Here is a 27,759-nt window from a genome sequence, read left to right on the forward strand (position 1 = left end):
TTTTATATCTTAAACTTTTTATTCCCTAACATTGACATTTTGTCTTCCGTTTTCTTTCAGTTTTCTACAATCTCCAACTTACACCTGTATTTAATACTGCTTTAATCTGCTAAAGACATTAACTGATTGCTTTCCTAAATCTAAGGATTATATAGTTTTAGTATAAATATATATCACATATTTTCGTAAAATTTTGACAAAACCGAATAAGCATGCCTTGTTTTAAGTCCATGCTCCTTCCACTGTTTATAAAATTTGATTTAATGATCAAAATTCTTGGTCATCACTCTTCAGTTACAACAGTCTTCCTTCTGAATTGCCACTCAAGTTTTTACATAACAAGCAATAGAAAAACCAAAGAAGTTATGTTAATTTTAGTTCTTCCTTTTGACACTATAAAATAATGTGAACTTAAAAAAAAAAAATGAAACAAATACATCCCAAACTGAATACATTCAAATGAGCTGAGTTCCTTTAAGGTAGTCAGTCACCTTGGAAGGCCACAGTTCATTCTCTTAACTATACTGCCACTGCACAAAATATCTTTAAAACTCTTTTAGGATTGCTTTCAAACCAGTTGCATATTTCCTGCATTACCTCAATCAAAGTGAGACTTAACTTTTGGAAACTGTCATCTGGTGCCAAATAATGACAACTAAAAGACAATCAAGCTCGGAAACACTTTTTAAAAAAACAAACACAATGTATAAGGTTAGTAGTCTGTGACTTAAAATAACCTTGGATGCAATTCTAAAAGAGCAAAGAGGTTTTGGGCAATGGTAGTTGCTGGCATTAGAAAATAATCTTCCAGCATCATCACTATGCAGGGTAACATTCATTAGCTGTCTATGTTCTGGCATATTTGCTTAAAGTGACGTTCTGAGAGTTAAAAGTTAATTCTTTTTAAAAGGAATATCATTCTTTGAAAAAAAGAACTTTATTCCTTTAAAGCATCACTGTCAAAATAAGTACTATGCAAGTGTTTGTTAGAAAGTAGTTCTCCTTACTTATCAATAAAGAATACTTTTAAAAACTTGAAAGCAAATAACGAACTTATTTGCCCCCAGGCTTTTTAATCATTAACTGAAGATAAAATTATTTGAAATTTCTAAGGTACTAAAAAAACAAAACCCCAAATGTAATAAAAACACATCAAGAACCAAACTACAATTTCTGAGCTGCACTGTTTATTTTGCTGCTTGAAACCTAAGTGACAGTATGCCACTATAATTATGGGGTTTCATCTAAACCTTTACTACCACTGCAGGTACAGAAATATACGGACACATTTCTGGAGAATTGACATTTTGCAAAATGCAGCAAACATTTTCATTTATACATGAGAAAAGGAAGTGTTCAAAAGGGTATGCATTTCAAGTTATTGCAGGTTATTTGTGAGAGAATTTCTGCAGGTAAAACATGTTTAAATTTAACCAACAGTAGCGTGTCAGTGTATTTAAAATCATGACAAAAATCTTCTCTCTGGTCATGTTGCCCATGACAAATTACTATGATGTTGTATGTTTAGGGCAAGATGTCAATACAGCATAAATCCCATGGTATTTTGGTTTTCTTCTGGAGATTAAAGCTGTTTTTCTTGGGATAAATGCAGCAGCAAAACACAAACCAGTTGATCAAAAAAGCACTTCTGCCATAACTCCAATAATTTTCAGGACACATCAACCGACAGTAGTTTTGCCATTCCCAGTTCTTTTAAGGATTACATCTCTGTACTGTTGTCTTAAGTACGTCTGTAAAAGCTTGTTCTCTGTTAAGCCAGTTTACTGACTACAGCCTGGTTGAGAGAATTTAGTTGGTTGGTCCATTTATCTAGGGCGGTATATCGTGCACCACCCCTCTTCTGATGATCCAGTTCAAGGAGTTGGTTGACTTGATCAATTCGGCCATGAATAGTGCTGGAAATAAATAAATAAATCATTTTCACTAAGTATGACTCCTAAACTAATATTTCATAAAATATCTATAATATTAGTAAATGCAAAAGAAAAAACTGTTGCCACATTAAATGAGTGGATAGTTATGGCACTTATTGCCTTATTCAAACTAAGAAACCAGATTTCAGCTCCTTTTTATCAGTTTCATTGACAGAATCAAGAGACATAGACTCACCTACTTGATAAAGGGCAAATGTTATCTGTCAAGCTTCTGGTAACATACTGCTTTTAAAAAAGATATAATTTCAAGTTGTTTTGTACCATATACCCTATACTTAAAAACACAATAATATTCACTAAGTAATTCTTTAGCTGTAAATAGGTCATATACTGAGTGAGAAATTCTTCTGAAAAACCACTTAGATTTTTTGTAGAGATCATGAGTTGAAGATACTCATTCATCAAAAATTATCATACATACACATGTATCTCTTCTAATAGGGAGTCATGGCTGCAGAGGTTTTTTTTTTCCTTTGGAAAATCAAGATTTCAACTGCTACTGTTTTCAACATTATTCACAATTTATAGTCCCATTTTGTGATTAAAAAAAAATTGAAGAGTACTTACTTATCCAATATGCACTGCACCAGCAAGCTTTCCACATCAGCTACATCTATATTTAACTCCTAAGACAAAAGATTCATTATCATTCTACTAATTAACATTTTAAAATACTTTATGATCTTACATAATCATTCTGATATTTCACCACTGAAAGGAAAATCAGCGAAGAGTTTCTATTCTTAAATTTATCATTTTTGGTTTTTTTGTTATGCTGATGGTTGAACCCAGGGCCTCGGGCATGCAGGCAAGTGTTCTCCTACTGAGCTATACTTTGACAATGGAGAGATTTTTAAATAAATTCAGTTACTTCAAAAGATCTTCTAGAACACAGGTCTAACAAAGCATTATATGATGCTGCTGGGGGACTGAACCCGGGAACTTGTATGGCTAGGCATGTGTTCTACCACTGAGTCGAATCCTCAGCCCTAATTTTGTAACTTTTGAAGTAAACTCCTACTATGGTTTTATAGCGGTTGAGGTTGGCCCTTCATCAGTGATATACTTTAGCCACTACTCTTTTTCCTACTTGAGACCGAAGAAATCTTTAGATATTTAGTGATTCCCAATTTCTCTGCTACAATTTTTAAGGTTCTTTTCCACTAATTCAATTTTTCTAAAACAAGAAGCCCCAGAAAAAGTCACATTAAAAGCAAAGCCCTTATGGTACACTAAATTTTAAAAATGTAGTACTATATAATACTTCCAAGTTAGAGTTACTCTTTGAAAAGGGAAGATAGGTATACTGCATTTATAAATACTAATTATAAACATCATTAAAATTTGTGGTTATAAATACCTTAGAAATAAAAGGAATATGTATTCTTGTGTAAGGCTTAATTAATTTTATGAGCACTTGTGTTCTGATGTTTCGCAAAAGCTCTGAAAGACAAAAATGAATATTTAATTTAATAGTTTGTATATCTTTAAGAATCATGTACTTCTAAATTATATTAACTAACTATATAGTCTGTCTTCTCAAAATGTATCTTTTTGCTTTGTTTGAAGAAGCTGATTTTATACGAGTCAAGTTCTTTGTTTGATGCTCTCCAAATCTAGAATATATTTTATACACTTAAAATTCCCTAAATTTCTTCATATACAATTGTCTTTTTAATTTTTTAAAACTTGATTAGAATTCATGGATAATGCTTCTACATTCTTCCACACAAGCAAAGTATAGTACCATTCTGGGTTCATTAAAGAACTACGATAAAAATATGAATGAGAAAGAAAGGGAAAACAGAACATTACTTTTGAATTATTCTTCAAATTATTGTGATGCACCACAAATTTAAGTATTTAAATGAGTTATTCCAAATGGTCATTTAAAAACTCTCAAATAGCTTCATTATAGGTAGGACCACTGGAGCTTTAAGAGGCTTCAGAATAAAGATTTTTATCTTTGGTAATTCAACAGAACTTATTACAGATTGGCATGAAACCAAACCTTTCCAATGATACCTTACCTTTTGTAGTAAGTGCATCTTAGCATAATCTATACATAGCAGGTATTTTCAAAGCTTTTTGACAAATGTTAAAAGTTAACATTTAACTTAATATAATAATCAACTAACAACAATATCTAAGTTAAAATAAAAAGGTATGCTAGGTGTGGTGCCTTAGGCCTGTAATCCTAGCAATTTGAGAAGTGAAAATTGGGAGGATCATGGTTCAAGGACACCTGGGGCAAAAAATTTATAAGACCCCCATAATCAGTGGCTGGTATGTACCTTTATCCCCAGCTATACGGGAAAGCACAAATAGGAGGACTGTGGCCCAGGTCCACCTGGGATAAAGGGAGACCCTATTTCAAAATAACAAACACAAAAAGGGCTGGAAGTATGGCTCAAGTGGTAGAGTATCTGCCTAGCAAGCCCGAGGCCCTGAGTTCAAGCCTCAGTATTACCAAAAAAAAAAACCATGAATGAATTAAAAAAAAAAGCCTCCTCAAATAAAATGAACATTATAAGAACCTGATTATTAATACAAAATTGGCAATCTTAGAACAGCTTCATATACCATGACAGCATATAGATACAACACTATACTTTAATCATATGCAACTCCATTAAGAAGCATTTGCTTGACAGTCACAATGTAATTAAATTCAGTTAGCAGAACAACATACCTTCAATGTGTTCTCTTATGAAAGGGTCATCCATGATGTTGCTGTGATTTGTTTTTAGAATCTTTTCAAATTCAGTGATGTCATTATTCTGATAGGCACTAACAGAAATAAAAGTGTAAATTTGTCATACATGAAGTCATACATTAAATCATAATCCAGAGTATGTTTTGCAGTTTTTATATTCAAAAATCTAAATTGTATTACTTTTTCTATCATGGCAATCAGAATTAAACACACACACATGCACACACATACATATATACAGATAGACACACATCCTTCTGAAAAAAAGATCAATTTTCAGGTTGGGGATCTAGCTCAGTAGTAGAGCACATGCTTAGCAAGCATGAGGCCCTCGGTTCAATCTCCAGCACCCTCACCATCCCCAAATTTCCCTTTTAATGCTACTTTTTTAGGAAAGTACAAATGGATAAATAAGTCTTTTTTTGGATCATGAACTGTATTTATACACAGCTACTTAAAATAATCTCAAAATCTTAGTTTTGTTTAAAGTTGACAGTAAAACATTTAACACTTACTCAATCTTTGATGTTTTATAACTAAATTGTGCATTTATTTCCTAATAGTTCCTAATGAAAGAAACCAGGTTTCATGCACACTAATACATAAGGAGCTTGGCCTTATCTGTCAAAGCATATCCTCTATGAAGATTATTCAGAAAATGCAGCTTCCTAATTTTTATCTTCTAGAAAGCTACCAGCAATTGCCAAAACTTTTCAAAAGAAACATTTGAGTCTCAAATCTTTCTATACCCTAAAAATTCCACTGAACTACAGAGCAGAAACAGCATGTGAATCGTCAGTGGCAGATAATGAGTGCCAAGTGAGCATATACACAGAGTAGAGTGATGGAATCCCCTGCTGCAGAAGGCCAAAGGCTGATTTATGATCGTAATTCTCTTTAGGGATCTAGCATCTACTCTTGAAATAGTTCTGTAAGGCACTATGGGATTGCTAAAGGTGCTGAGAAGGAAGAAGCCAACCTTCTGGATATGGCACCACTGTCTGCTTTAAATGTAAGACATATCATCAACCATTCTGCACGCCCTCTGCTGTGCTTCCATCTGTTGGGTCGCAATGTAACTTCATGTTAGGGGCAGGTGATTCAAGTGCTTCAACAGGAATTATTTTCCTCTAGTCTGCTGGCAACTGACTAGGAAGATAAAATTAGGAAGCATTACTTTCTTACCTACCCCAAATACATTACTGTAATATACTATAGGAGGACATATTCAAGTAGAGAAAACATTTACAGACATGTATTTGCATACACAGATATTTTAACTGTGAGACATTTTCCCATTACTTCAGTAGTTCTTTTTATTTGTCTTTTTAAATCTTATGAAAACTGTGGGATACTTTGGGTCACTTGTTGGGGTAAACATATATCATTAAAATAAGTTTCTGAGATCCCAGAGACTTCACTGGAGTAAACAGACATAATATACAAACACAATTACTATTTTCAAAGGCTTCATAAATCAGCTCTTCAATCCATTTTAGTGTATTTAACCCATTTTTATAAGATACTAATGTCTAGCGAAAAACTTTTCCTTACTATTTCCTTAAGAGTTTTCAGTTTACTCTGTTGCTTAGCAAGTTAACTTCATGGGCAAAACATTTAAAATGTATTTTGAAGTTAAATCAGCTCACAGTTAATGTGGCTAAATGTAGATGAAATATATTGCTTGAAACCAAGATGGAGAAGTCTTTCACAACTAAAACCAGACTGATTCAACAAACAAAGTAGATTAAAGAAGTAAACAATAAAGAAAATGATCTCTAATGTGTCAATTTAGGGTTCTTATCACAAAACATTCCTTGTTCACCTAGAAAAAAGCTTATTTTTCCTTTCTATGGCTAAAATTAAGGTTTCTTAAAGACAAAACAACCTAATTACTTGTAAAAGTCATAGCCAAATAAATACAGAGTAAATGAGGATATTTTACAAAGGAGGAAGTTAATATCATGAAATAAGCCATCTCTACAAGTAAATATATATAAAGTTTATCTATAGTTGACTCAAATTTATAGTCTAATAGTATTTTTTTTAAATGAAAAAAGTTTACTAAAAGCATGTTAAATTATCTATATATCTGCAAAGCAAAACAAAAAAACTGTACTATCTCGCTAATTACATTTTTCCAGCTTTGGTAAACTCAGCTGTCCAACTGGAAACAAAGGACTTGAAGAAAATTAGTCAGTTTCTTAGCACTTTTCTACAAAGAAAGTCCTCACAAGCTTGAGTGGCATTTACTCCTGGCCTAAAGGAAAGTCTTTCTTGCTTACTAACTTCTTTTGCAAAACCAGGCCTGCTCTTCTAAACTTTCGTTTGGTCTTAACCACTGTAATTTTATTTAGTATTAACTGATTATGGCAGGATCTTCCATGGCTAACTATCATTTTATTCATCTTTCTTTGAGGAAATACTCAGTAAATCTTTGGATTTCTTACCAGAATGAGCCTCTGCCTCCTTACCCTACACCTCAGAAAATCATCTTGTCACTGAGAAAGTCCAAGAGTAAATAAATATGTGTATGCTGTCTTTTCCTGACTTATCTTGGACTGATTAATAATTTTATTTTGGATTAAGGTAAAAAGAGGCAGTAGACATTGTGAAACAATGTTTTGAGACATTCACAACTAGTCTTCCACTGGAAAACAGCAAGCATGCAGGTACAAACACACATAAACACATGGTTAACAAGAAAAACAAACAGCAATAAATAAACAGAAAACCAAACAGGATTTTGGTTTTAAAAGATTTTGTGACTAACTGAAACAGCATAATAAATGGCTTCAGAAGATAAAAAACCTCATGAACTTTTGTATATTTCATACAAAAATACAAAAGAGCAAATATTGAACATTAACTGAATTTGAAAAGTTTTTTTCTCTCTCCTCTCTGAATTGTTCTAAAGAAATTTACCTTAACTGAAACATAAAATCTTACCTTACTAAATTCGTCATTGCTAGAATTTCTGGATCATTTTTGTACGGCTTGGCCTAAACAATAAAAAAACAAAACACAAAAAACTAATTATGTCTGTGAACAAAAAAAGCAAAGAGTACTATTTAGGTATACAAAAGATAGCTGATAAGAGAAATTAACAGAGCACACACACCTCCTGTGAGTCAAATGGATTTATTCCTGACTTCATTAGCATATTCGCTAAAACCAAGTATTTTAAGCAAGTAGTTCGTCTTGGACTTCCTGATTCATCATAATTCTTGAAGGCTTCAAAAAAATCAGTGTGTGCCTTTTCAAATTCACCTTCTCTCAAGTGCATTTTACCCCCACATTCTAGAAAGAATAAAACATGAGAAAAAAAACATTTTCAGTTCTGTAATAACAAGATTGACTACTTTATAAAGACCGAATGAAAACTATTTCATTGGCTTTCAGAATTTGAATTCTGTAATTGAAGCTCAGAAGGCTCAGGGTATGTACTTTAATGCTAACAAGCAAGTTCTTCATCAAGTATCAGCCAATCATATGCAAATCTTTACCCACAGTTGAAACAGAAAATAATTTTATGCACATTGTTATAAATCAGAAATAGGGTTTCATAAAGTGAATTTAAAAATAATAGACTCTTTATTGTTGTAACTTTCACAAGACAAGAATGCAGCTTATTTTCTTTCTAGGACTAAACCATTTGATTGATTTTAATACCTTACCATTTACTTTCAGTCAAATGGAAACAACCTTCAGAATTGTACAGTCATAGGCAATGTTAACTGTTACCTTCCCACATGACCACCCACCCTCTCCAAACCAAACTTGCCTCTGATGACTCCCATGATCAGTGGATGAGGGATAGCAGATTTGATGTGAAGTGACTGTTCATAGAGCGCTTTAAGCTTTTTGTTATTTTTCTGTGCTGTGTACATTTGAATTTCCAGAGCATATATTTCTAATAACTGTGTACCTTTTTTCAAGTCATCTTCTCCATCATCAGTCTAAGAAAGCAAATATGTTAGTCAAGACAGGATTAAGAGACAACCTAGTGATATTTGAGTTGGCCTGGGAACCCTATGTCTATGATACCGTTTTTGTGTGAAAAAGTGCTAAATTTTATTTGGGAACAGTGTACTCAGAATACCACTTTTAGTGGGCAAAAGAAACCTACACATCCCTTTTACTTTCTAGTTACTGGATGAGGAAAAAGTGGTCAAGGAGGGTGGCTCAAGTGGGAGAGCGTTTGCCTAGCAAGCACAAGGGCTGAGTTCAATCCCCATTACTGCCCATTTTTTTTTTTTAAAAGGAAAAAGTCGTTAGAAGTTTTTAGTGTGCGTGAAATATTTTGATGTTTATGTTTTTAACTAGGGAATTATTTATAGTTTCTCCCAAATTTCACAATTGCTTTCGATCCACGAATTAAATAAAAAACCACTTCCTGATTGCCTCCTTGGGGAAATACAAAGTAAAATAAAGTTCCTCACCTCAGAATGTTCACAATCTAGTGGATGGTTACTATGACAGATAAATTACAATATAATGATTCTAGCTGAAGCATTTAGGAGAAGAGGAAAGAGCTAACTCCCCTGGGGGAATGTCAAAGTACTCAAAGGTGGTGACATTTGAGCTTGACTTTGAAAGATGGCCACAAAACATGCATTAAGAAAAACAGCATATGGTCTATAGTTGGATAGCCATAAATATCAAACACTGCATACACTAAGCCAAAATTTATTATTTAACTGGGTCTTTCAACTTAAAATTTGGCTTAGTTGTTCAATAATGAATCATACCCAGAGTAAAATATGTGTCGTGCAAAACAACCTACATGTCCCTATTATCATGCATCTGTCTCCACATGATTCCATCAACACATGTACTATCATGCTATTTACAATCCAGATAGCACTTCTGTCACCCTCCTAAGGAAACCAAGCAAGACTTCTCCAGAGGGTTTTCTTTTTTTTAAGTATCCCTTATGTACATACTGAAAGATACTTCTCCATTCAAAGTTTCTCTACCAATTCCATTTCACGTGGGACTCAACTTACAGCTCTTTATTTACCAAACTAAGCTTATCTAAGAACTTGTAGATAAGAAACAACTCATAAGTGACTAATCTGCTTTATAAAGCAAAATTACTATGTTAAAATACCCACAAGTGATTAGAATAATTTCTTGATTGTTTTACCTATTCATAGAAATGACAGGTATTATTAAAATAATAGTACATACCATTAAAGAGCTAAAAAATATTGAAAATAGAATTTCCATATAAAATTTAAACTACTATCAAATGGCTTATCTGATGAAGATGAAAAAAGAAGTATAAAATGAGGTCCAGTTAAAGTGAGAGCTGTGCTGTCCCAACCATATGGCTATTCATATTTAAATTAATTAAAAGTAAAAACTCAGGACCTCTGCCACATTTCAAATGCTTGATAGCTAGCTATATGTACAAAATGCTACCATTCTAGATAGCACAGACATAGAACATTTTCACTATCACTTTAAGTTCTATCAGACAGTAATGCCACAGGATTCGTATCATAAATTACAACATAAAATTATCTTTCTTATATGTGCTGTATTTTCCTAGAGTGAATAACTAAAATGACAAGGCTTATTCTTAGTATGAGTGGTTTATTTGTTTATTGGTAACCATACCTCCTGTCATAAAGTATAAGAATTAAAATTAGCAATAAAACAAGAAGGGCATTACTTAGAAAAAAATTAGCGTTTTTTATTTTTGCTTTTGTATTTTGAGACAGGGTCTCTTTATGTAGTAGGCCTTGAATTTATGATGCTCCTGTCTAAGTCTAACTGTTAGTATTTTAAAAACTTTCTAAATTTTATTTGTGGGATGGATGCTTGTACAAAAACATCCCCAAACAATATTTGAAATATAATTATTTCATATGCTTTTTTATTAAAAAGAAATGTTAACAAGAATATAAGGGAATACTACCTGGCAGGACTGATGCAACTGGCGTAAAATTTTTTGAAGCTTTCCATATTCTTCTCGTTCTAAATATAACTTTCCAAGCTGTAAAAAAGTAAACTTATTAAAATCAAAGGTCTTAACTGAAGAAGGTATGTATCTTAGGAGAGAATACTAAGGACATTTACCCACTCATCAAAAGAAAAAAAAAAAAAACATAATTATAATTGTTACCTTTGTGTTTGTCTTAAACCACAGTCTATCATTCTTAGCATCTTTCAAAGCTTCCAGTGTTGTTTCATAGAATTCCTGCAGTAAATCCATCTGACATAAAAAATCAGAATTCTATAATTGTAAACAGCAAATTTGTACCTGTTAATAAAGTTAATTTGAACAAACTAAAAGTGCATCTTTGAACTTTAATACACATGACACACTATCTTATCAAATATCTTCTGCAGTCCAAAACCTAACAGACCAAATTAAGAAGTGCCCAGATCTGTTTTTATGTTTGTTTTAAAAAAATGTAGAAAAAAATTTCTTATATGTTTTATTGCCATACTTTCTTAGGCTTATAATGGTGCAGGTATGTCCTTCCCAATTCAATAACTCATTTATATTATCAGAAATAAATGATGTGCTGCACTGTTAACAGTGATATTTTGTTCACTTAAAAGCCCTTGGAGCTGGGCACCGGTGGCTCATGCCTGTAATCTACTCAGGAGGCAGAGATCAGGAGGATCTCAGTTTGAAGCCAGTCCAGACAAACAGTTTGCAAGACTTTATCTTGAAAATACCCAACACAACAAAAGGTTTGGCAGAATGCCTGCCTAGCAAGCATGAGGCCTTGGGTTCAAACTCCAGTACCACCAAAAAGAAAAAAAATAAAAATAAAAAGCCCAATAATATGTAACCTAATTTTAGAATTATTTAAGCTGGATGTGGTGGTACACACCTGTAATCCAGCACTGGGGAGGTAGAGGCAGGAGAATCTTAAGTTCCAGGCCAGCTTGGGCTACACAGTAAGATCCTATCTCAAAAAAAGGGCTGGAGGTACAGTGTAAATGGTAGAGCACCTGCTTCACAAACACGAAACCATGAGTACAAACTATAGTACTGCCAAAAAAAAAAAAAAAAAAAAAAAAAAAAAAGAATATGTATGTATAAAACATGAGTACTATATTTACAAATATATTTTCCATTAAAATATACATTTGCATTAATATAGTAAATACAACTATTTAAATAAGGTTTATCTTTCTTCTATTCCCATTATATATTTAAAATATGAAGAACAGAAATGAACTATCTTAAAAATGACATTTAATGGAAAAGACAGAAAATAAGAGGCTGATTCCGAGAACACTTAATTATAATTGAGTACAAAAAGGAATACTAAATGATACAGAATACATCTTGTGCTCAAATATCAGAGTAAGAAAGGTCAAATTTAGAGTCATATTGCTTCAAAGAAGTTAGGCACCAGTAGTTCATGCCTGTAATCTTAGCTACTCAGGAGGCAGAGATCAGGAGGATGGCAGTTCAAAGCTATCCTGGAATAGTTCATGAGACTCTATCTCAAACCAACATCACAAAATGGAAAAAAAAAAAGCATTGCTTTTTTTAACAATCCAAATCCAGAATAATGAAAGTACTATTATTTCCATGCTCATTTCTTTCATCATCAGCTCTTCCTTCTGTCAATTATTATCCTTGCAAAAGCATTTACTGAACACCTATTGACACTAAGACTAATTAGTATGAGTACAGACTCTTCTTAAGGAAGGATCTTAATCTAGTCAAATCACACAACCTGTGATTCAATGTTCAATATTTAACACCTCCCAATGTCTAGCTAAAGACAGTTTATCATAAGGTACTTTGAGGGCTAGGCATGCAGCTCAGTGGTAGAGCACTTTTCTAGCATGCATTAGGCCCTGGCTTCAATCATCACCACCACAATCGATTAAAGAAATACAGGAACTATGACAGTAACTGTAAGGAGTCTAAGTGTAAGTGCAAACGTTGTTTACAGATGATTTTAGTGTCTGAAGGTATTATTTAAAGATATTAAGCTGGAGTTATTAGCTTTTAACATTACACAATTAGTACTAAAATCAAGAAATAGCACATCCTCTTTTTGAAGTGCAGTAATAACTAGCATTATTACTTTAGTAGAATCTGTAGGCCTTTTTCATCTTTAAAGAACAAAACCCTTACTATAAATAATACACTGAATAGTACAAGGAAAAAAATGAGTCTAACCTGTTTAGAAGTGGAGATATAATCAAGAATAGAATTAATGGATTTTTCAGAATAATTTCTTGTCACTGCACTCCGAATATAAGTCAATAGCTGTTTATATCTATTCATCATTTCTGGAAAATTTGTCTGTGAGGAAAGAAAAATGCATTATTAGATACATTTATGTACTACATACTAACATATGTACACATGACTATAAAATAGTACATATATTACCTAACTGAAATATAGTTCATATAATTCATAATATGCCTTTATAATATATATGTCAGGAACACTCTAGCCATTTTATCTTAAATTCAGACATACAAACAAAATTTATGAATTGTCTATAAATCAAGTGCAACTTCCACATTGTCCAAGTTTCAAGCATTATTCCTCACCACACAACACGTTTATTTAAAACACAGAACTACTAAAATATTCACAGAATGTTTATTTAATAAAATAAAATCCAACTTTTCAAATGCTTGGGTACCAGCTATGTAGACATCAGCTATACTCTCCTTAAAGATTCACCACTTCATTAGGAAGTTCCTCAGTAAGAGTTACATGTTTTCTTTGTCCCTTTAACTGGCTGGCTCCACATAAAAATGTGAAATTAAAGAATCTCTTCAGACCCCACTACTCATCTCTATATGTCAAGAAAGTCCTCCCAGCCAGGCAAGGTAGTACAAGCCTGTAATTTCTCCAGTTCCAGGCCAGTCAGGGCTACATAGGAAACCCCTGTATCAAAAAACAAAAACAAAAGTTCTCCCACCTAAAGCCATACTCAATAGTAGACACAGTTAATGTTGCTACTCCTTGCATAACTATTCATACTACTGTGGATTATTCCAGGAAACATGAAAGATCTAAAGAAACAAGGGGCACTAGTGTAACGTCCAGCAGTTAATATCTGGGGGAGGTTTATTATTCCTAAGAACACTCTGTAAGTCAATTCAGAAGTCTAACCCTTAGCTTGCATCCTGTTTTCACAATCTCCAATTGCTATTAATTTCTCTTTTTTACTGAGTCTGCTTCTTTTAAGTAAGGAGATGGAGCACTGGCAGGTATAAATGCTTTTTGCTTAGACTAACTGAACACGTGTTTATCAGGGTAAGGAATAAATAAATGATAGAATCTAGTTGGGTGCCAGTGGCTCACACCTGTACTCCTAACCACTTGGGAGGCTGAGATCGGGAGGATCACGATTTGCAGTCAGCCTGGACAAATAGTTTGCAAGACCCCATCTCTAAAATAGTCCGAGCAACATGGACTAGAGGTGTGGCTCAAGACAAAGGGTGCCTGCTTTGCAAGCGGGAAGCCTTGAGTTCAAATCCTGATTCCAACAGCAAAAAAATACATAGATATCTGTATTTATCAAACTATTTTTTGTCACAAGTTTCATGTGGGAGGAGATAATGGGCTGCATCTAATTAGTGAGCTACTAAAACCTAAGTTACAGAAAATATTTTATAGGAAAAGGGAGATCAGAGAAATATGACTGTCCCAACTTTGAGATTATATCTTGGTACTAAAATAGGATTTTACCAAAAAGTTAGTTTTGTATTTAAATCTCTTATGCTATATAACTTTAAGGCTCATTTTTCAAAAATCAGTTATTGTAATAAAGACTGAGGGACACTGGGTAAAGTTGTTTTATTTGTAGTGATGACTACATAGCGCAGTTAATAATGAATCTTCCTACGTTTTTTCTGCCTAACTACACAGCAATATGGGTCCTACTCTGAGTACAACGAGAAAACGAGAGCAAAGACCGAAGCTGAAACCACTCTGCTGAATCACAACTTGTTCACAGATGCTGTTAGAGCAAACAGAAGGTAGACAAAATAGCATAAAATACAAATATCCTTTCCATCTCTGTGCAATGTAAAATGGTAAAACCAAGTCTTAAGAGTAGCATACTATTTAAACAGGCTTATAAAAACGAACCTCTCTTAGTATGTTAATATAGCTGATTTCTATGAGAATTCTTGGTATTATTTCAAATCACAGACCCTTAAGAGTTGAACATTCAGCCCTTAATGTCATTATGATTGCTTAATCAAAAATCTGTCCCTTAGGATACTTGCTGTTCCTTCTGTAGCCTTCTAAGTTGTTAATTTAAATATAGTAAATACTAGTTTAATATTTTCACAAACAATATATGGAAACAAAGTGCAGGGGCTCTGTGCAACAAAAAGATCTTTGAGAATACATGAGCAGCAAAACTAGAAAGGGTAAATGTAAAGTATATGTCCTTTGTGAACTACACTTAAATGAATTATACAAAATACTTAATAACATTTACCATATTTTGAGCAGTCCTGATAGTTTTCTTGGGAAGAAATGAGCCAAAATATTTAATGTATAGTTTTTGTAGGAGATGCTATGAAGGACCACTCATATTAAAGGTAGGAGATGATAACAGAGTGAGAACACAACAAAAGATAGGTGTGTAAGAATAGTGGAAGTTAACTGGATGATACTGTTAATCAGAGTTCGATTCCAGATAGATGGGATAAATGGGAAGAGAAAGGCATACAGGAAATACAGAAACTGGAAAAAGAACGTGATACAGGTTTTCCGCTATCTTTTCATTAGTTATATTTCTATACCTCCCAAGTGCTTACTTAGCTCTGCTAAACCAATCTCCAACTTTTATCTTTTTCTCCAAAGTTTTCTACCCGTGTTGATGTAAGATTCATGTCTGTACTTGGTCCTTTCATCTCATCTCCTGATTCTTTTCCCCTCTACTTCTACCCTGCACTGTTTTTTTTTTTTTTTTTTAATTTAAGGTGGGACTGGGGTTTGCACGCAGGGTTTCAGACTTGCAAAGCAAGTGTTCTACTGCTTGAGTCACACCTCCAGACCATTTTGCACTGGCTCTTTTGGAGATGAGGTCTTGCAAATTATATGCGTGGGCTGGCCTCGAACTTCAATCCTCTGGAACTCAACCTCCCAAGTAGCTAGGATTAAAGGTATGAGTCACCGGTGCCAGCTACCCTGTGCTTTTGAATCTTATCCGTCCAGTTTAAAGAAACTGAGGATTCGCATTTCATGAGAGTATAAAATCATGACAATTTCAACTTATGAGTTCAATCAACAGAATGTTTAAGTACCTACCAAACACCAGCCACTATTACAGGAGCTAAGACTGTAACAGTGAACAAAACAAAATCTTGCTCTTATGGAGCTTACTATTAATTAGGGGGAAGGGATGTAGCAGGGTATAATAAAATTAAGTGTTGAAGGGAAGGATGCTATTTTGTATCAGGTGGTCAGGGGATGGCCACCCTGATGTATGGTGCTATTTGAATAGAGACCTCAATTAAATGTGGAAAGAGCCACATGGCTATCTGAGAGAAGGGCAGAACTATTTTGGAGAAGTAGCTATAATGGCATTTTGTTCTAATAAGGTTTTTTTTTTTTCATTTTTCTTTTATTATTCATATGTGCATACAAGGCTTGGTTCATTTCTTCCCCCTGCCCCCACCCCGCCCCCTCCCTCCCCCCCCACCTCAATACCCAGCAGAAACTATTCTAATAAGGTTTTAATGTACAGAATTTACTCATGATCAGTTTAAGTCCCCTCAAAACAAATCTTACCAATTTGAAGTTAATCTTAATCATTTGTTTCAGTGCTTTAAATCCCCACTCTCCTTTTTCACCTTCAAGTTCTAAAACCTAAAAAAAGGGAAGAAATTTTTAGTGGAACTCAATACTAACACATTATTTTCTAATGACATCCAATGTCTAATTTTTGAATTAATTTTACATCATATTCATGAAAAAAATTTCCCCCCAAACTCCACCATTTTAATATCATTTTTAAAAGGATGAAAAGAAGAAAAAGATGTCTTGAATCACTTACTTATAGATAAACAAGCTTATTTTGAAGTTCTTTCATTAAAAGGTTAAGAACTATCTCTTGCTTATACATATACAAACTCACTTGAATAACCCAAGTGTTCTTGAAGTCAATAACAATATGATCTGTCCCCAAAATGAACAAGAATGTAGTAATAATACAATTTACCATCACACAGGTTCTCCTTCCAGAAAGCTAGCATGCTTTTCAGGACAATAACCCTACTTCACAGATAGACTGACTGGAAAAATAATGTGTAGCCCTTTTGAAATATATACTTGTGGTGCATAATTCAATCTTATCTGACAGGATTATTATTAAGTATTCAAAACACATTTCTGAGATAAAATCACTTCAGATATAGTGAAAAATTACTTCTAACACATCTTAAAAAAATAAACTTTAAGAAATAGAACCAACTCGAAAAATATAAACCTTTTGGAAGCTGCTTAATGCTGCCTTTGGGTCATCTTCTTTTAATGCTTTGGAATTATAGTACTGATTTTCCAAATCCACATTTGGCTCGGAGTTACTATCTTCAGAGTATTCCTGTGTGTAGAAAGAAAGAGCTAATAATTGGGGAGGGGGGGGAAGAAACTCACACACTGCACTGTAAAAAGTGAATACTGTTAGAATGGAAAAAACATACATTTACAAAAAAACAAAACAACCTTGGACACATAGGTAAAATGTCATTGATATTTAACCACTGTTTAAAAATGGAGAAGGAATCAAGTGTACAATAGTGTAGAAATAATTCTTTCAGATCAAAATTAATTTCATTGGTGGAGTGGCTCAAGTGGTAAGAGTGCCAGCCTAGCAAGTGTGAGGCCCTGAGTTCATACCCCAGTGCCACCAAAAAAAGAAAAAAAACAAAAACTGTAACCTCCATAAAATCAACACAAAAGAGCAGAATGCAAAGAACTAAAACTGGCTAATGAAGTACCAATTCTCCAGTGATTATCTTTTGTTGATCACTGAATATTAGAAAAATCTAATGTAAGGGTCCATACTCTAATTTTTTCCCATTCCCCGAGTCTAAATTTCCTTATTCTCACACATGCCTAACTAGATAGGATGGTAATCTTTATGTGGCAGAGCAGTCTTATGCTTAAAATTACATGTTGATAAATTTTTCTTTTTGGCAGTACTAGGGTTTTGAACTCAAGGCCTTTACCTTGAGCCACTCCAGCCCTTTTTTTTTTTTTTTTTTTTGTGAAGGGTTTTTTCAGGATAGGGTCTCTCATACTATTTGCCTAGGCTGGCTTCAGAACCTCGATCCTCTTGATCTCTGCCTCCCGAGTAGCTAGGATTACAGGCTTGATCCACCAGCAACCTATGATAAAAATGTTTCATATGCATCCTACGCTATAGCTTTTTATATTAATGCAATTTAACAAGCTTTACAACAAATCAAAATAAGTAAAGGAAAATGGGTTTACATAACCTTATGAAATCTTCCCGTAAGTAAAACAGTAAGGCAGAAGGAAAAATTGGAATAAAACAACTATTATGTGGAACAGTGTAAACAAGTTTTAAATAGTCCCAAGGTCAATCTAATAATGAAGATGACAAAATATCCATTAATTGGCATAATGAAAATTATTTTAAAGGAAGCCACAAACAAGATAGAGATTATTTCCTCTTCAGCTATCAGTCATAACAAAGGGGCAAATTTATATGGAATTAAGAACAGTACTGGAGGGGAATAAACACAAAAAGACAAGAATAGCATTACAATTACTTTGTAATCCAAATACAATTTATTTCTTTAAAAATGTTTTATGAAAAATTCTGTGGTCTCAAAGACAGAGGAATAAGGAAAAATACACTGAAATGTAGTTTAAGTGATTAAAAAGCTCAAAAATACATTAACACAAGATGAATATTTCAATAATCAAACAGTGGCTTTATAATGTGCACCCTCTGGAGGAGAATTTCCTTGTTTGAGGACAAGAGTGGCACTCAGTGTCACAGACTTAAGACTTGGAATTTGGTTGTTTGACACAGAAAAAATCCCTTGGAACATTTGTAGGGACAAGACCAAATTATGGGCAGTAAATACATTTTCTTAGTGACTCCCTCACTTCTTTACTTTTGCAATCTAGGTTTGAGTATAATAAAACCGATAAAACAAACAAAAAAAACTGATAAAGAATCAAAAGCTATCTGTGTATCATAGTGACTGAATGATGCTGTAACATGATCTTATTGAAAGATAAATGGGAGTTTGCTTCCGAGACAAAACAAGAGAAGGTAAAGGAAACAGCACATGCAACAACAGCATAAACAATGGGAGGCAACTGAGGAAGCAGAAGCAGTTATATTGCTGGAATAAAGTTCTTGTTGATTCTACCTTTAAAATAAATCTTAAATACACCTACCTTCTTTCTCCCTTGCCATATCCTTCCCTGCCAAGCAACTTTCATCCACAAACTCTGCCTTGCTGTTCTTTTTTCAACCTTTAAGTTCCACTCTTCTCATGGTAAGCAGCCAGAAAAATCTTCATAAAATATAAATTGTCTCATTCCCTTCTCTTCTCAGAAATAGGTTCCCATTGCTCATAAAGTTAAGTTAAAAATAATACAAAGCTGACTCCTCACTGTGACAGCCTTATCTCACAAGTAACCAAACTCCTTCTTACCTTTACAGGCTACTCCTTTCTCTCCTCAGCTCTTCATCTTATTAACTATGACACAGTTCAGATCTCAGCTAAAGTGCCATCTCCTCAAGGAAGACTTGGAGTAAAGAACCAAAGCTATGAAACTTCCTTTATGCTTTTGGAAATCAGTTCTCTGTCTTACCTTTAAAACATAAACATTTCCAAAAACTTGTGTCTAAGTTGTATCAGAGAATTGATGTTTAAGTCTCACTTTCAGAGTACCCTAAATCTGGAAGTAAATGAAAAATATTTCTGATTTATATTTATCACGAAGTTTAAGAATTTAGATCCTCAGAGTCAATTTATTTTTGGTTCTTGGCCAGGAACAGGTTACAAAAAACAGCCAGACCAGGGCACAAGAAGAGGGAAGTAGAACTTGAGAGGTACACATGACAATAGTAGGACTAGAATTATGGAGCAAGGGGGAAACTGAAAGTATTTTGCAAATTGGAGCTTAATTTCAATTATCTGGAAAATTATTGAACCAGTGATAGACTGCTGAAACAGGATCTTTACACTTCCTGCCACGTCTGGCCTTTCCATTCAATCACTGAGTATCTATTATTGTAGACGACTGGCCACCTATAATTTGAGACTTGACAGGTTTCAGATTAATGACATTTCTAAATTTTAAATGGTGTAACTCCAAAAAAAATCATAATGACTGACAAAAGACTCAATCCAGTTCTCAACATTCTGTGAATATATTATTTTGGTTTGACATATTATATAATTAACTATAATGCATGTTTGCATAGTTGCGATTCAATCATTAAATGTTATTGATAATATATATATACATAAAGACATGAGAATTGCCCCAGCTGATGTTCTGACTGACTTTTGAATAGGCAGTCCCTTGCTATGATCTGTAACACCATGTTCATGTGGTTTGAACCAGCTATCATGACATCACCAACCTATCATTTGCAGTTCAGTGAATCAAATCACCACAAGCTGTGCATGACAGCTAATTGTTCTTCAGTTATGACAAAGGCATGATTTTACACATGGTATGTTAAAAAGTCTTTAGAAGAACGATTCTATTGTTTAGATGCTTTAATTGTTTATGCTTAAAAACCATGGCCTTTAATACAGTCAATGCCTTGTTTAACAATGGGGACAAATTCTGAAAAATGTGTCATTAGGCATTTCCTAATTGTGTGAACATCATAGAGTGTGCTGACACAAACTAAGATATCCATTATGTCACTAGGGAACCTAATCTTGTGCACCTACAATCATTTATATGTGGTCCATTACTGACCCAAAAATCATCATGTGACTACATGCCAGCAATTAAGTACTGGGCTCACAAATGTAAATTAAGTCCTTTCTCTCAAGGTACTCAGGGTCTACTAACAGTCAGATAATCAAATGAAACTATAACATAACACAATAAAAGCAAAACAGAGACACATACTAGGTATGGTGACATTTCAAAAAAAAAAAGAACAATTGCTGGAGGAGTGGCTCAATTGCTAGAGTGCCTGCCTAGCAAGCATGAGGCCCTGAGTTCAAGCCAAAAAGAAAAAAAGAAAAAAGAACAATCAACTACTCAAGAGTCAGATGAAGAAAAAGACATCTGAATCAGGTATAAAGTATGACTAGGAATTAATTGTGATGAGGAAGGGCAGCTGAAATAACAACATATGCCAAGGCAAGGAAGCTTGAAATAGTATATTACACATTTGGAAGAATGATACATACATAGTTTGGGCTGTGTATACCCTTTGTGTGTATAGAATATACACAAAGGACTGATGAGAGATGAACTTGTATTGGACAGAGGAGGACAACAGAAGAATAAGACAGATCTGATGGAGTGCTACTAAAGGATTTTACAAGGATACAGATTTGGGCTTTAGGAAGAGCACTCTGGTAGCAGATAAGCCCACTGCTTACTCTCTTACTTTTTTTTTGGAGGTATTGGGATTTGTACTCAGGGCCTCACACTTGTTAGGCATGAACTCTATCTGCCAATCCTTTTTTGTGTTGGGTATTTTTGCAAACTATTTGCTCAGGCTGGCCTCAAACTGCATTCCTCCACCTCCTCCTGGTCTCAGCCTTCCAAATAACTACCATTACAAGTGTGAGGCACAGTAGCCTGGTCACTGATTACTCTTAAAAACATGGAAAAGCGATAGTGGATGCTTGATCTGAAAATGAAGAAAATGAAATATAAATAGATATTAAACAGAGAGCTTTGTGTGGATACTGTTCCCACTCCCCTTACTTTGTCTACTGTGAACCTCTAAAAGCAAGAATTCTCTTATTCATCTTTTGTACTTCCAGAGCCAACACTTTTGTAAAGTGTTCAATAAATGTTTAGTCGAAGTGAAAAGCGGGTGAATATTCCAAATTAACACACATCAGCCAGGGTCAGTTCTAACTACATACGGGAATGCAGCCCTGACAAATAGGGTCAGTTCCATGGTTCAATTATGTACTCTTGGGTCTGTTACCAATACAAGTCTTAAGAACTGTATTTTAGGAAAAACAAGACTTATTTATACTTGACCAGGTCTAGACAGTAGTACCTCTCAGGAGGCACACCTATTATCCTTAAATGCCAGATACAATACAGATCCTAGGTAGCCATTGTAGTTTAAGTTATTTACAAAGTTATCTAAACTTAAAAATTTCACTTAACAGTTCTTAACTTTTTTTCTTATGGCAAAAATTAAAATGATCTTTTATTTATCCTAAACTTTTAGTCTTCAAATCAGATTTTCGAGGAGAGCCATAAAATTCACTAGAACTGGGCTCTAGTTCCGACTGCCTCACTAATTTGTCCTACAGATTTACATACATTACTCGCTCGAAATGCTTTAGTTCCTCTTCTGTCACATGGGAGTTCCCTGTGGGAAGTTTTTAATTCCCACTGAGGTCTATGCATTCATTTAGAATGCAATGTACAGGTACAAATTCACTTTGTTGCATATTCACTGTTTACAAATTTAACTTACCTGAAAAATCTTAAAATTTTATTACTTATTAAATTTATTTATGCTTGCTTAATTACTAAATTTATTAATTTGCTACTTATATATATGAGCATAACTTTTTTATTCTTAACTTGTAAGCGCTGTCTCCCATTACTTTAGTTTTCCTTGTTTGAACCTAATTTCATTATACAAGGTACACATATGAGGCAACACAGCAGGTTTTTTGAAAACTTACTAAAATTTATATTACAAGTCAACATTTTTCTTTGAAGCAGTAGCTCCAAAAGGCAGTAAAATTATTCTGACAATACATGGATCTTAGTAATGTTTCTGAAATCCTCAAGAAAACTAACTTTACTGGACTCAGGCATTTCTAAACTAAAACTGCATCATCCAGTTTGATTGTCTACCTTAGTTATTAAATATGAATGAATATAATTTTCACCTACAGTTATAACTACAAAAAGGTCAAAAATCTGTCTCTACCTAAAGATTTTTTTTTAAAGCTGCACGTTGTTTACATTCACACTATCTATTTAGCTATACAAAGAGAAAGTTCTTTGCATACTTACATGAAAATCTCAAAGACAAACTAAAAAGTAATGTACAGAACAATATATAAGGTATATTCTAGTTTAAAAAAGGAGGGGGTTTGGATGTTTATTTGCTTACTTATGGGGGCAGTGGAACTGGGCAGGTGAGGAACAGGAATGGAAAGGAAATTTCCACATGTGTGTTTATATTTTCTGTACTTGAATCATACATATTACCTTTTTAAAATAGGTAGGTTAACTGTGCTTTTTAGGCTCCAAAGACAATTTCCTAGGAGGAACTCTAAAAATTTGAGCAATGACAGAATCACTACTGGCCAACTGAGACCAAAGCATTGTATTTTTTTTTTTTTTTGAGGGCCTCATTTTTGCAAGGCAGGAACTCTACCACTTAAGCTATAGCCCCAATCCCAAAGTAATAATTTTGTTCATCACTTGCACCCTACAATCTGCCTCCCAGCAATAAAATATGTTTACTGTGAGAAGTTTGCAAAATTAAAAAAAAAAAACCCGATAATTTATTTCCAGATATTTTTCTATATTTTTTCCCACCTAACAAAACTGGGATAGTAAGGATTGCCCTATCTTCAATATTTTTTTAAACTTAACATGTATATAGTAGACATGTGTTCACTGTGCACGCATCACTAGTGAAGGACCCTTCATCTTTCTCCTAATCTTACTGAAATGGTGACAAATGAGATTCTGTAAGATATTCTCTAGCTAAGATACCCCCCTACCCCAATAGACAAAATAAGTAAAATTTGGGGCTGGTGGAATAGTTCAAGTGACAGAGTGCCTGCCTAGCAAGTGCAAGGCCCTGAGTTCTACCAGTTAGTACACCACCACCACCAAAAAAAAGTAAAATTTTCGAGCACTAAAACATATATTAAGACAATATATATATACACACACATATATATCTTAGGACAAGAAAAATCATACTAATAAACATCATTCACTAATCCCAACTATGACCTAGACTAGGGGAAGGTAATGAGGCTCACAGCCTGGTAATATATTTAACCAAATAAAACTATTCTCTTTTTGGACAATTTCCTTATAATTCACTTAAGTAATTATATTAAAAAATACAATACCTTGCCTATATAGCAGAACTTTAACTAAAGAATAACTTTTGAAATGAAGTCAGTTTGTCTTAAATCCATTCTAAAAATATTATTTGATTTACTAAGTACTCTGATGCTACAATGGCTGGACTGTCTAATTACAGTAGATAACTTCAATTGTTGACTTAATGAATGGCACTAACATTATTATTTGGCATGATTAGATCAGCAAGTAACTTACAAATATGTAATAATTACACTAGATTAAAAGGCATTTACCAGTACCATCTCCTACCTCTCCATTCACTTTTGCATACATTATAATGCTTAGAAAAATGCCTGCTTCTGCCTCTAATCAAAATTAAACAGATCTTAAAATTAAGAGTACAACTATACTGAATTTCATCTAAATTTGTTTCTTCTTTTAAGTTTTAAGCACAAATTACTGTTTTTTTTTTTTTTGGATAAAAACAATATAGAAGAATTTTAATTTTTCAGGTGGTATCCTAACCACCTATTTCCACTAGATGCAGTTTAGGGCATTACAATGTATCAGTGGATAATAAAGACATGCTGAGTATCACTGTGGTCAGAAATATTCAGAGTGATACTTAACATCTTAACTAAAACGAAGTGATATCCAATTTTCCAGGAAACACATTTTTTAAAAAAGAAATTTCCCAAAGACAGCAAGTGAATCCTATACTTTTTAAATATGAAGAAACAGATTAAAAGAAAAACAAAACAAAACAAAACGACCTAAGCAAAATAATTATTCAAGTGAAAGTTTTCTAGTGATAGGTAAGCATGAAATGGCAACTACTGCCCCTTAATCCTTTCTTTAAAAACGTACAATGATGGAAGGAAATTGACTACCATATAAAAAATAAATTACTAAAAAAGTTTAAAGTCACCAAAAGCTTTAACAATTAGCAGAAGGAGTGTTAACAGCTTCCATTATCTGATATAGTTGGGAATCCAGAATGGCATCTACATGAGTCAGATGAGGGAGAGCTATTTAACAGACTGCTTGAAAAAGAAAAACGTCAATTTTGTAGGAATGCAAAAGAGACAATCTCATTTAATTTTGTAATAGGTCAAGATCTTACTACTTTGAGAAATTTTTTTTTAAAGAACTGAAACATTCAACTTTATTGTGCTGTGCATGTAGTGTCGGCCCTAAAATGCTGAGGACATATAGCCAATTTCAAAAATTATATGTTTAATTGGAAATCTTGCAAAAACCTGCAGCTACTTTAGTGATAAAATTCTCACTGTCATTCCTACATAACATTTTAATAACCATGTTCAAACAAGTTAATCACAGTCCTAATAATCTGTGTATTCAATAGATGATCAAGAAAGAGATGAGTAGAAATGTGTAAAAACATAAAGCTACAAACACATTTAAAAGAGTTACAAAAACATCTGCAATATTTAAACATGTAATACATAAAAATTCATAGATATCATAAGGAACTCATTCTTTCTGAATGAACTGAAGGCACTGCCCACAACTCAAAAGCTTGGTTTGTTCAAACCTAAAATGCAGGGCAGAAACTCTAACTATTAGCAAAACTCTACACCTCACTTTGAGAATTATCAAAATCACTACTATGACGTTCGAGGAACAGCAAGCATTTTCCTCTCCCTTTGCACACAATATGCCTTTTTAATGTAAAGACTAACTGGAAATGACTTATGGATTCTCCTATACAAAGAAATTATATACTATACTCTAACTCAAAACAATTACCAGTATCTTGAGAATCTCTGATAGTTAAAAAGATGAACGAGACTTCCCAAAACATCTACTTCACAACTTTACTGTAATATAACATCACCATAATATACAAGAGCCACACAAAGCCCAACAAAAGTTGATGCTGCTTTTTGGTGAAGACAATTTTCTTGTAGTTTCCACAGGTAGTGCTTTTCAGTGTCAACCTGACACGTTGGTGAGTTTTTAAAAATCCATCCACATATTAACACTTTCATCTTTAAAACATCATATTCAACCAAATAAACTCATTTACTTCTATGTTGTTAATATTTTAAGCTTTGAATATTGGGAAATTTCTCAAATCAAGTAAAAAGCTATTGGTTCAAACCCCCACCCTTTCAACACCAAAAACAAAACAAAACAAAACAAAAAAACACCCCCCCCCCACAATAACAAAAAGCAAACCCTTCTCCCAGCTTTTCTTTTTAAAGAACTGAGCAGTAAGTTCAATTACTTTTTTCTTTTTCAACTAAATTTTTTGATGTGAACTCTCCCTTGTACCTTTGCCTGACAACCCCCCCACCCAAAAAAAACAACAAAACTGACCCTGGACAAAACTTAAGCTGTTTCCAAGGGACCCTCCCCCCCCAGAAGCGTTTGGTGCTCAGGCCTGGACATAGGAGGACCCCACCCCCCAGTTTTCAGACTGTTTCTCCCGCTAAGTCGCACCCGCTCAATTCAAGCTCAAAGAAGAGGGGCCCGGAACGCTGCGTCCCAAGAGGGAAGCCGGGGCCTCGACCTCGCACGGCCCCCGTGGCGGCGCGCGCGCGCGCGGCGGGGAGGAAGGGGCGGGAGGCGCCGGGCACCGGACGCCGGGCCCCCGGGCGGCCGTGGGGCCCAAGCCGCGCTCAGGCTTGGAGAGCCAGGCCAGGACCCCCCGCACTGCCTCCTTTCCCTCCCCTCCCCCATGCTGAAGAAGCAGGGCCCAGGCCCTGTGCGGGAAGGGGGAGGAGATAAACCCGTCCTGTCACTGCATGGGGGGGAAAAGCCAGAAAGGGCACATGCTCTACCAAGAGAGGCCACAGCTGCCTCAGCCTCGGCCCCGAAAGCCACACACCATCTTCAGCCCCAAAGTTCCGTTCCCTGCGCCTCACCAGGTCGTAGTCCTCCTCATCATCGCACATGAAATCATCCTCCATGTCAGACATCTTGGCCGGGAGGGGGGAGGGGAGGAGAAATTGGAGACAACCTCCTCCCACAATCCTCCGCGGCTCATAGGCGTCACTCCCAGCTTCTCTTCTCCTTCCCGTCGCTCTTAGAGGAGCTGAGTTTTCTCCCGGAACCAATGCGCTCAGTCTCAAGAGGATTTGCTACGACGCCAAAAGGGAGTGCATCACCCCACTTCCTGCGAGACGGTTGAAGCCTTAGCAACTAAACATAGCAACTAGGGAACCTGATGCGGCGGTCGGGGCGGAGGGGCGTAAGAAAACCCTGCGCTCATATTGAGTAGTTTCCAGCCTCCTGGGTGAGGGAACAGTCCCTTCCCTACCCTGTAACTCTGGAAACATCTCGTTCTGGTGAAAGTTAAGGGGCAGCCTAGTATCAGCTTTTCGTGGAGGAAAGGCTGAGATGCCCGTCCTATATAACAGGTAGTAGAATTTCTATTGCAGTCTATGCGCATTGAGTCCACACGTTGCTGTGGGCGCTCCTGTGATGTTTGGAGACTTTTTCAGTAACACAATTTACACGAAATGTTTGTTATATATGTAGTTGGCAAAACAGTTCTTTGTACATCCTAAGTTAGGTATGTATTAATCAGTTGAGGCGCCTTAAATTTTACTCAGTCAACGAATTATAAACTGAATTTTATTGTCCTTGGGATCAAATTAAGGTTAATGACTAATTTTTAAAAAAATTGATTGTTGTCACAAAATCATTAGTAGCATTCGAAATAAAGGAAAAATAAAATTGAAATAAAGGGATAAACCTGCTTTTCAAACAAGTAGCATTTTCCATAGAAACTTCCAATTCTGTCCACTTGATTTATAGTTATAGCATAGATACAATCTTGGATTTTTTGGCATCTAATTACGTAGCAAAATAGATCAATGTATGCA

The 27,759-nt window shown here is 34.6% G+C and overlaps 1 protein-coding gene across 2 annotated transcripts; it reads right to left on the bottom strand.

Annotated features, from left to right (window-relative positions):
* Cops2 (COP9 signalosome subunit 2) lies at nucleotides 1-26,952 on the bottom strand. Of its 2 annotated transcripts, none has more exons than XM_020160575.2 (13): nucleotides 26,797-26,952; nucleotides 17,124-17,237; nucleotides 16,427-16,504; nucleotides 12,836-12,961; nucleotides 10,805-10,894; nucleotides 10,598-10,675; nucleotides 8,456-8,630; nucleotides 7,793-7,971; nucleotides 7,621-7,673; nucleotides 4,648-4,745; nucleotides 3,316-3,398; nucleotides 2,523-2,581; nucleotides 1-1,916 (listed from the first exon to the last, which is right to left on the bottom strand). In XM_020160575.2, the coding sequence occupies exons 1-13, from the start codon at nucleotides 26,848-26,850 to the stop codon at nucleotides 1,772-1,774; spliced, it is 1,332 nt and encodes a 443-aa protein (XP_020016164.1). In that variant the 5' UTR covers nucleotides 26,851-26,952; the 3' UTR covers nucleotides 1-1,771. The 2 variants fall into 2 exon arrangements, with proteins under 2 accessions (XP_020016164.1, XP_020016163.1); XM_020160574.2 differs by having other exon boundaries at nucleotides 10,805-10,915.
* Nucleotides 26,953-27,759: the final 807 nt, after the last annotated feature.

The sequence above is a fragment of the Castor canadensis genome, chromosome 2 (assembly GCF_047511655.1).
Source record: "Castor canadensis chromosome 2, mCasCan1.hap1v2, whole genome shotgun sequence".
NCBI classification, from domain to species: Eukaryota; Metazoa; Chordata; class Mammalia; order Rodentia; family Castoridae; genus Castor; species Castor canadensis.

Bases quoted from the DNA above. Each gene is read 5' to 3' on its own strand.
- Cops2 (XM_020160574.2), bottom strand. From the start codon at position 26,850: ATGTCTGACATGGAGGATGATTTCATGTGCGATGATGAGGAGGACTAC. The intron at 8,631-10,597 runs GTAGTATTCCCT...TTGCTTTCTTAG, and splicing joins AGTTGCATCAGTCCTGCCAG to ACTGATGATGGAGAAGATGA. The intron at 7,972-8,455 runs GCAAGTTTGGTT...TATTCTTTCTAG, and splicing joins GATCATGGGAGTCATCAGAG to AATGTGGGGGTAAAATGCAC.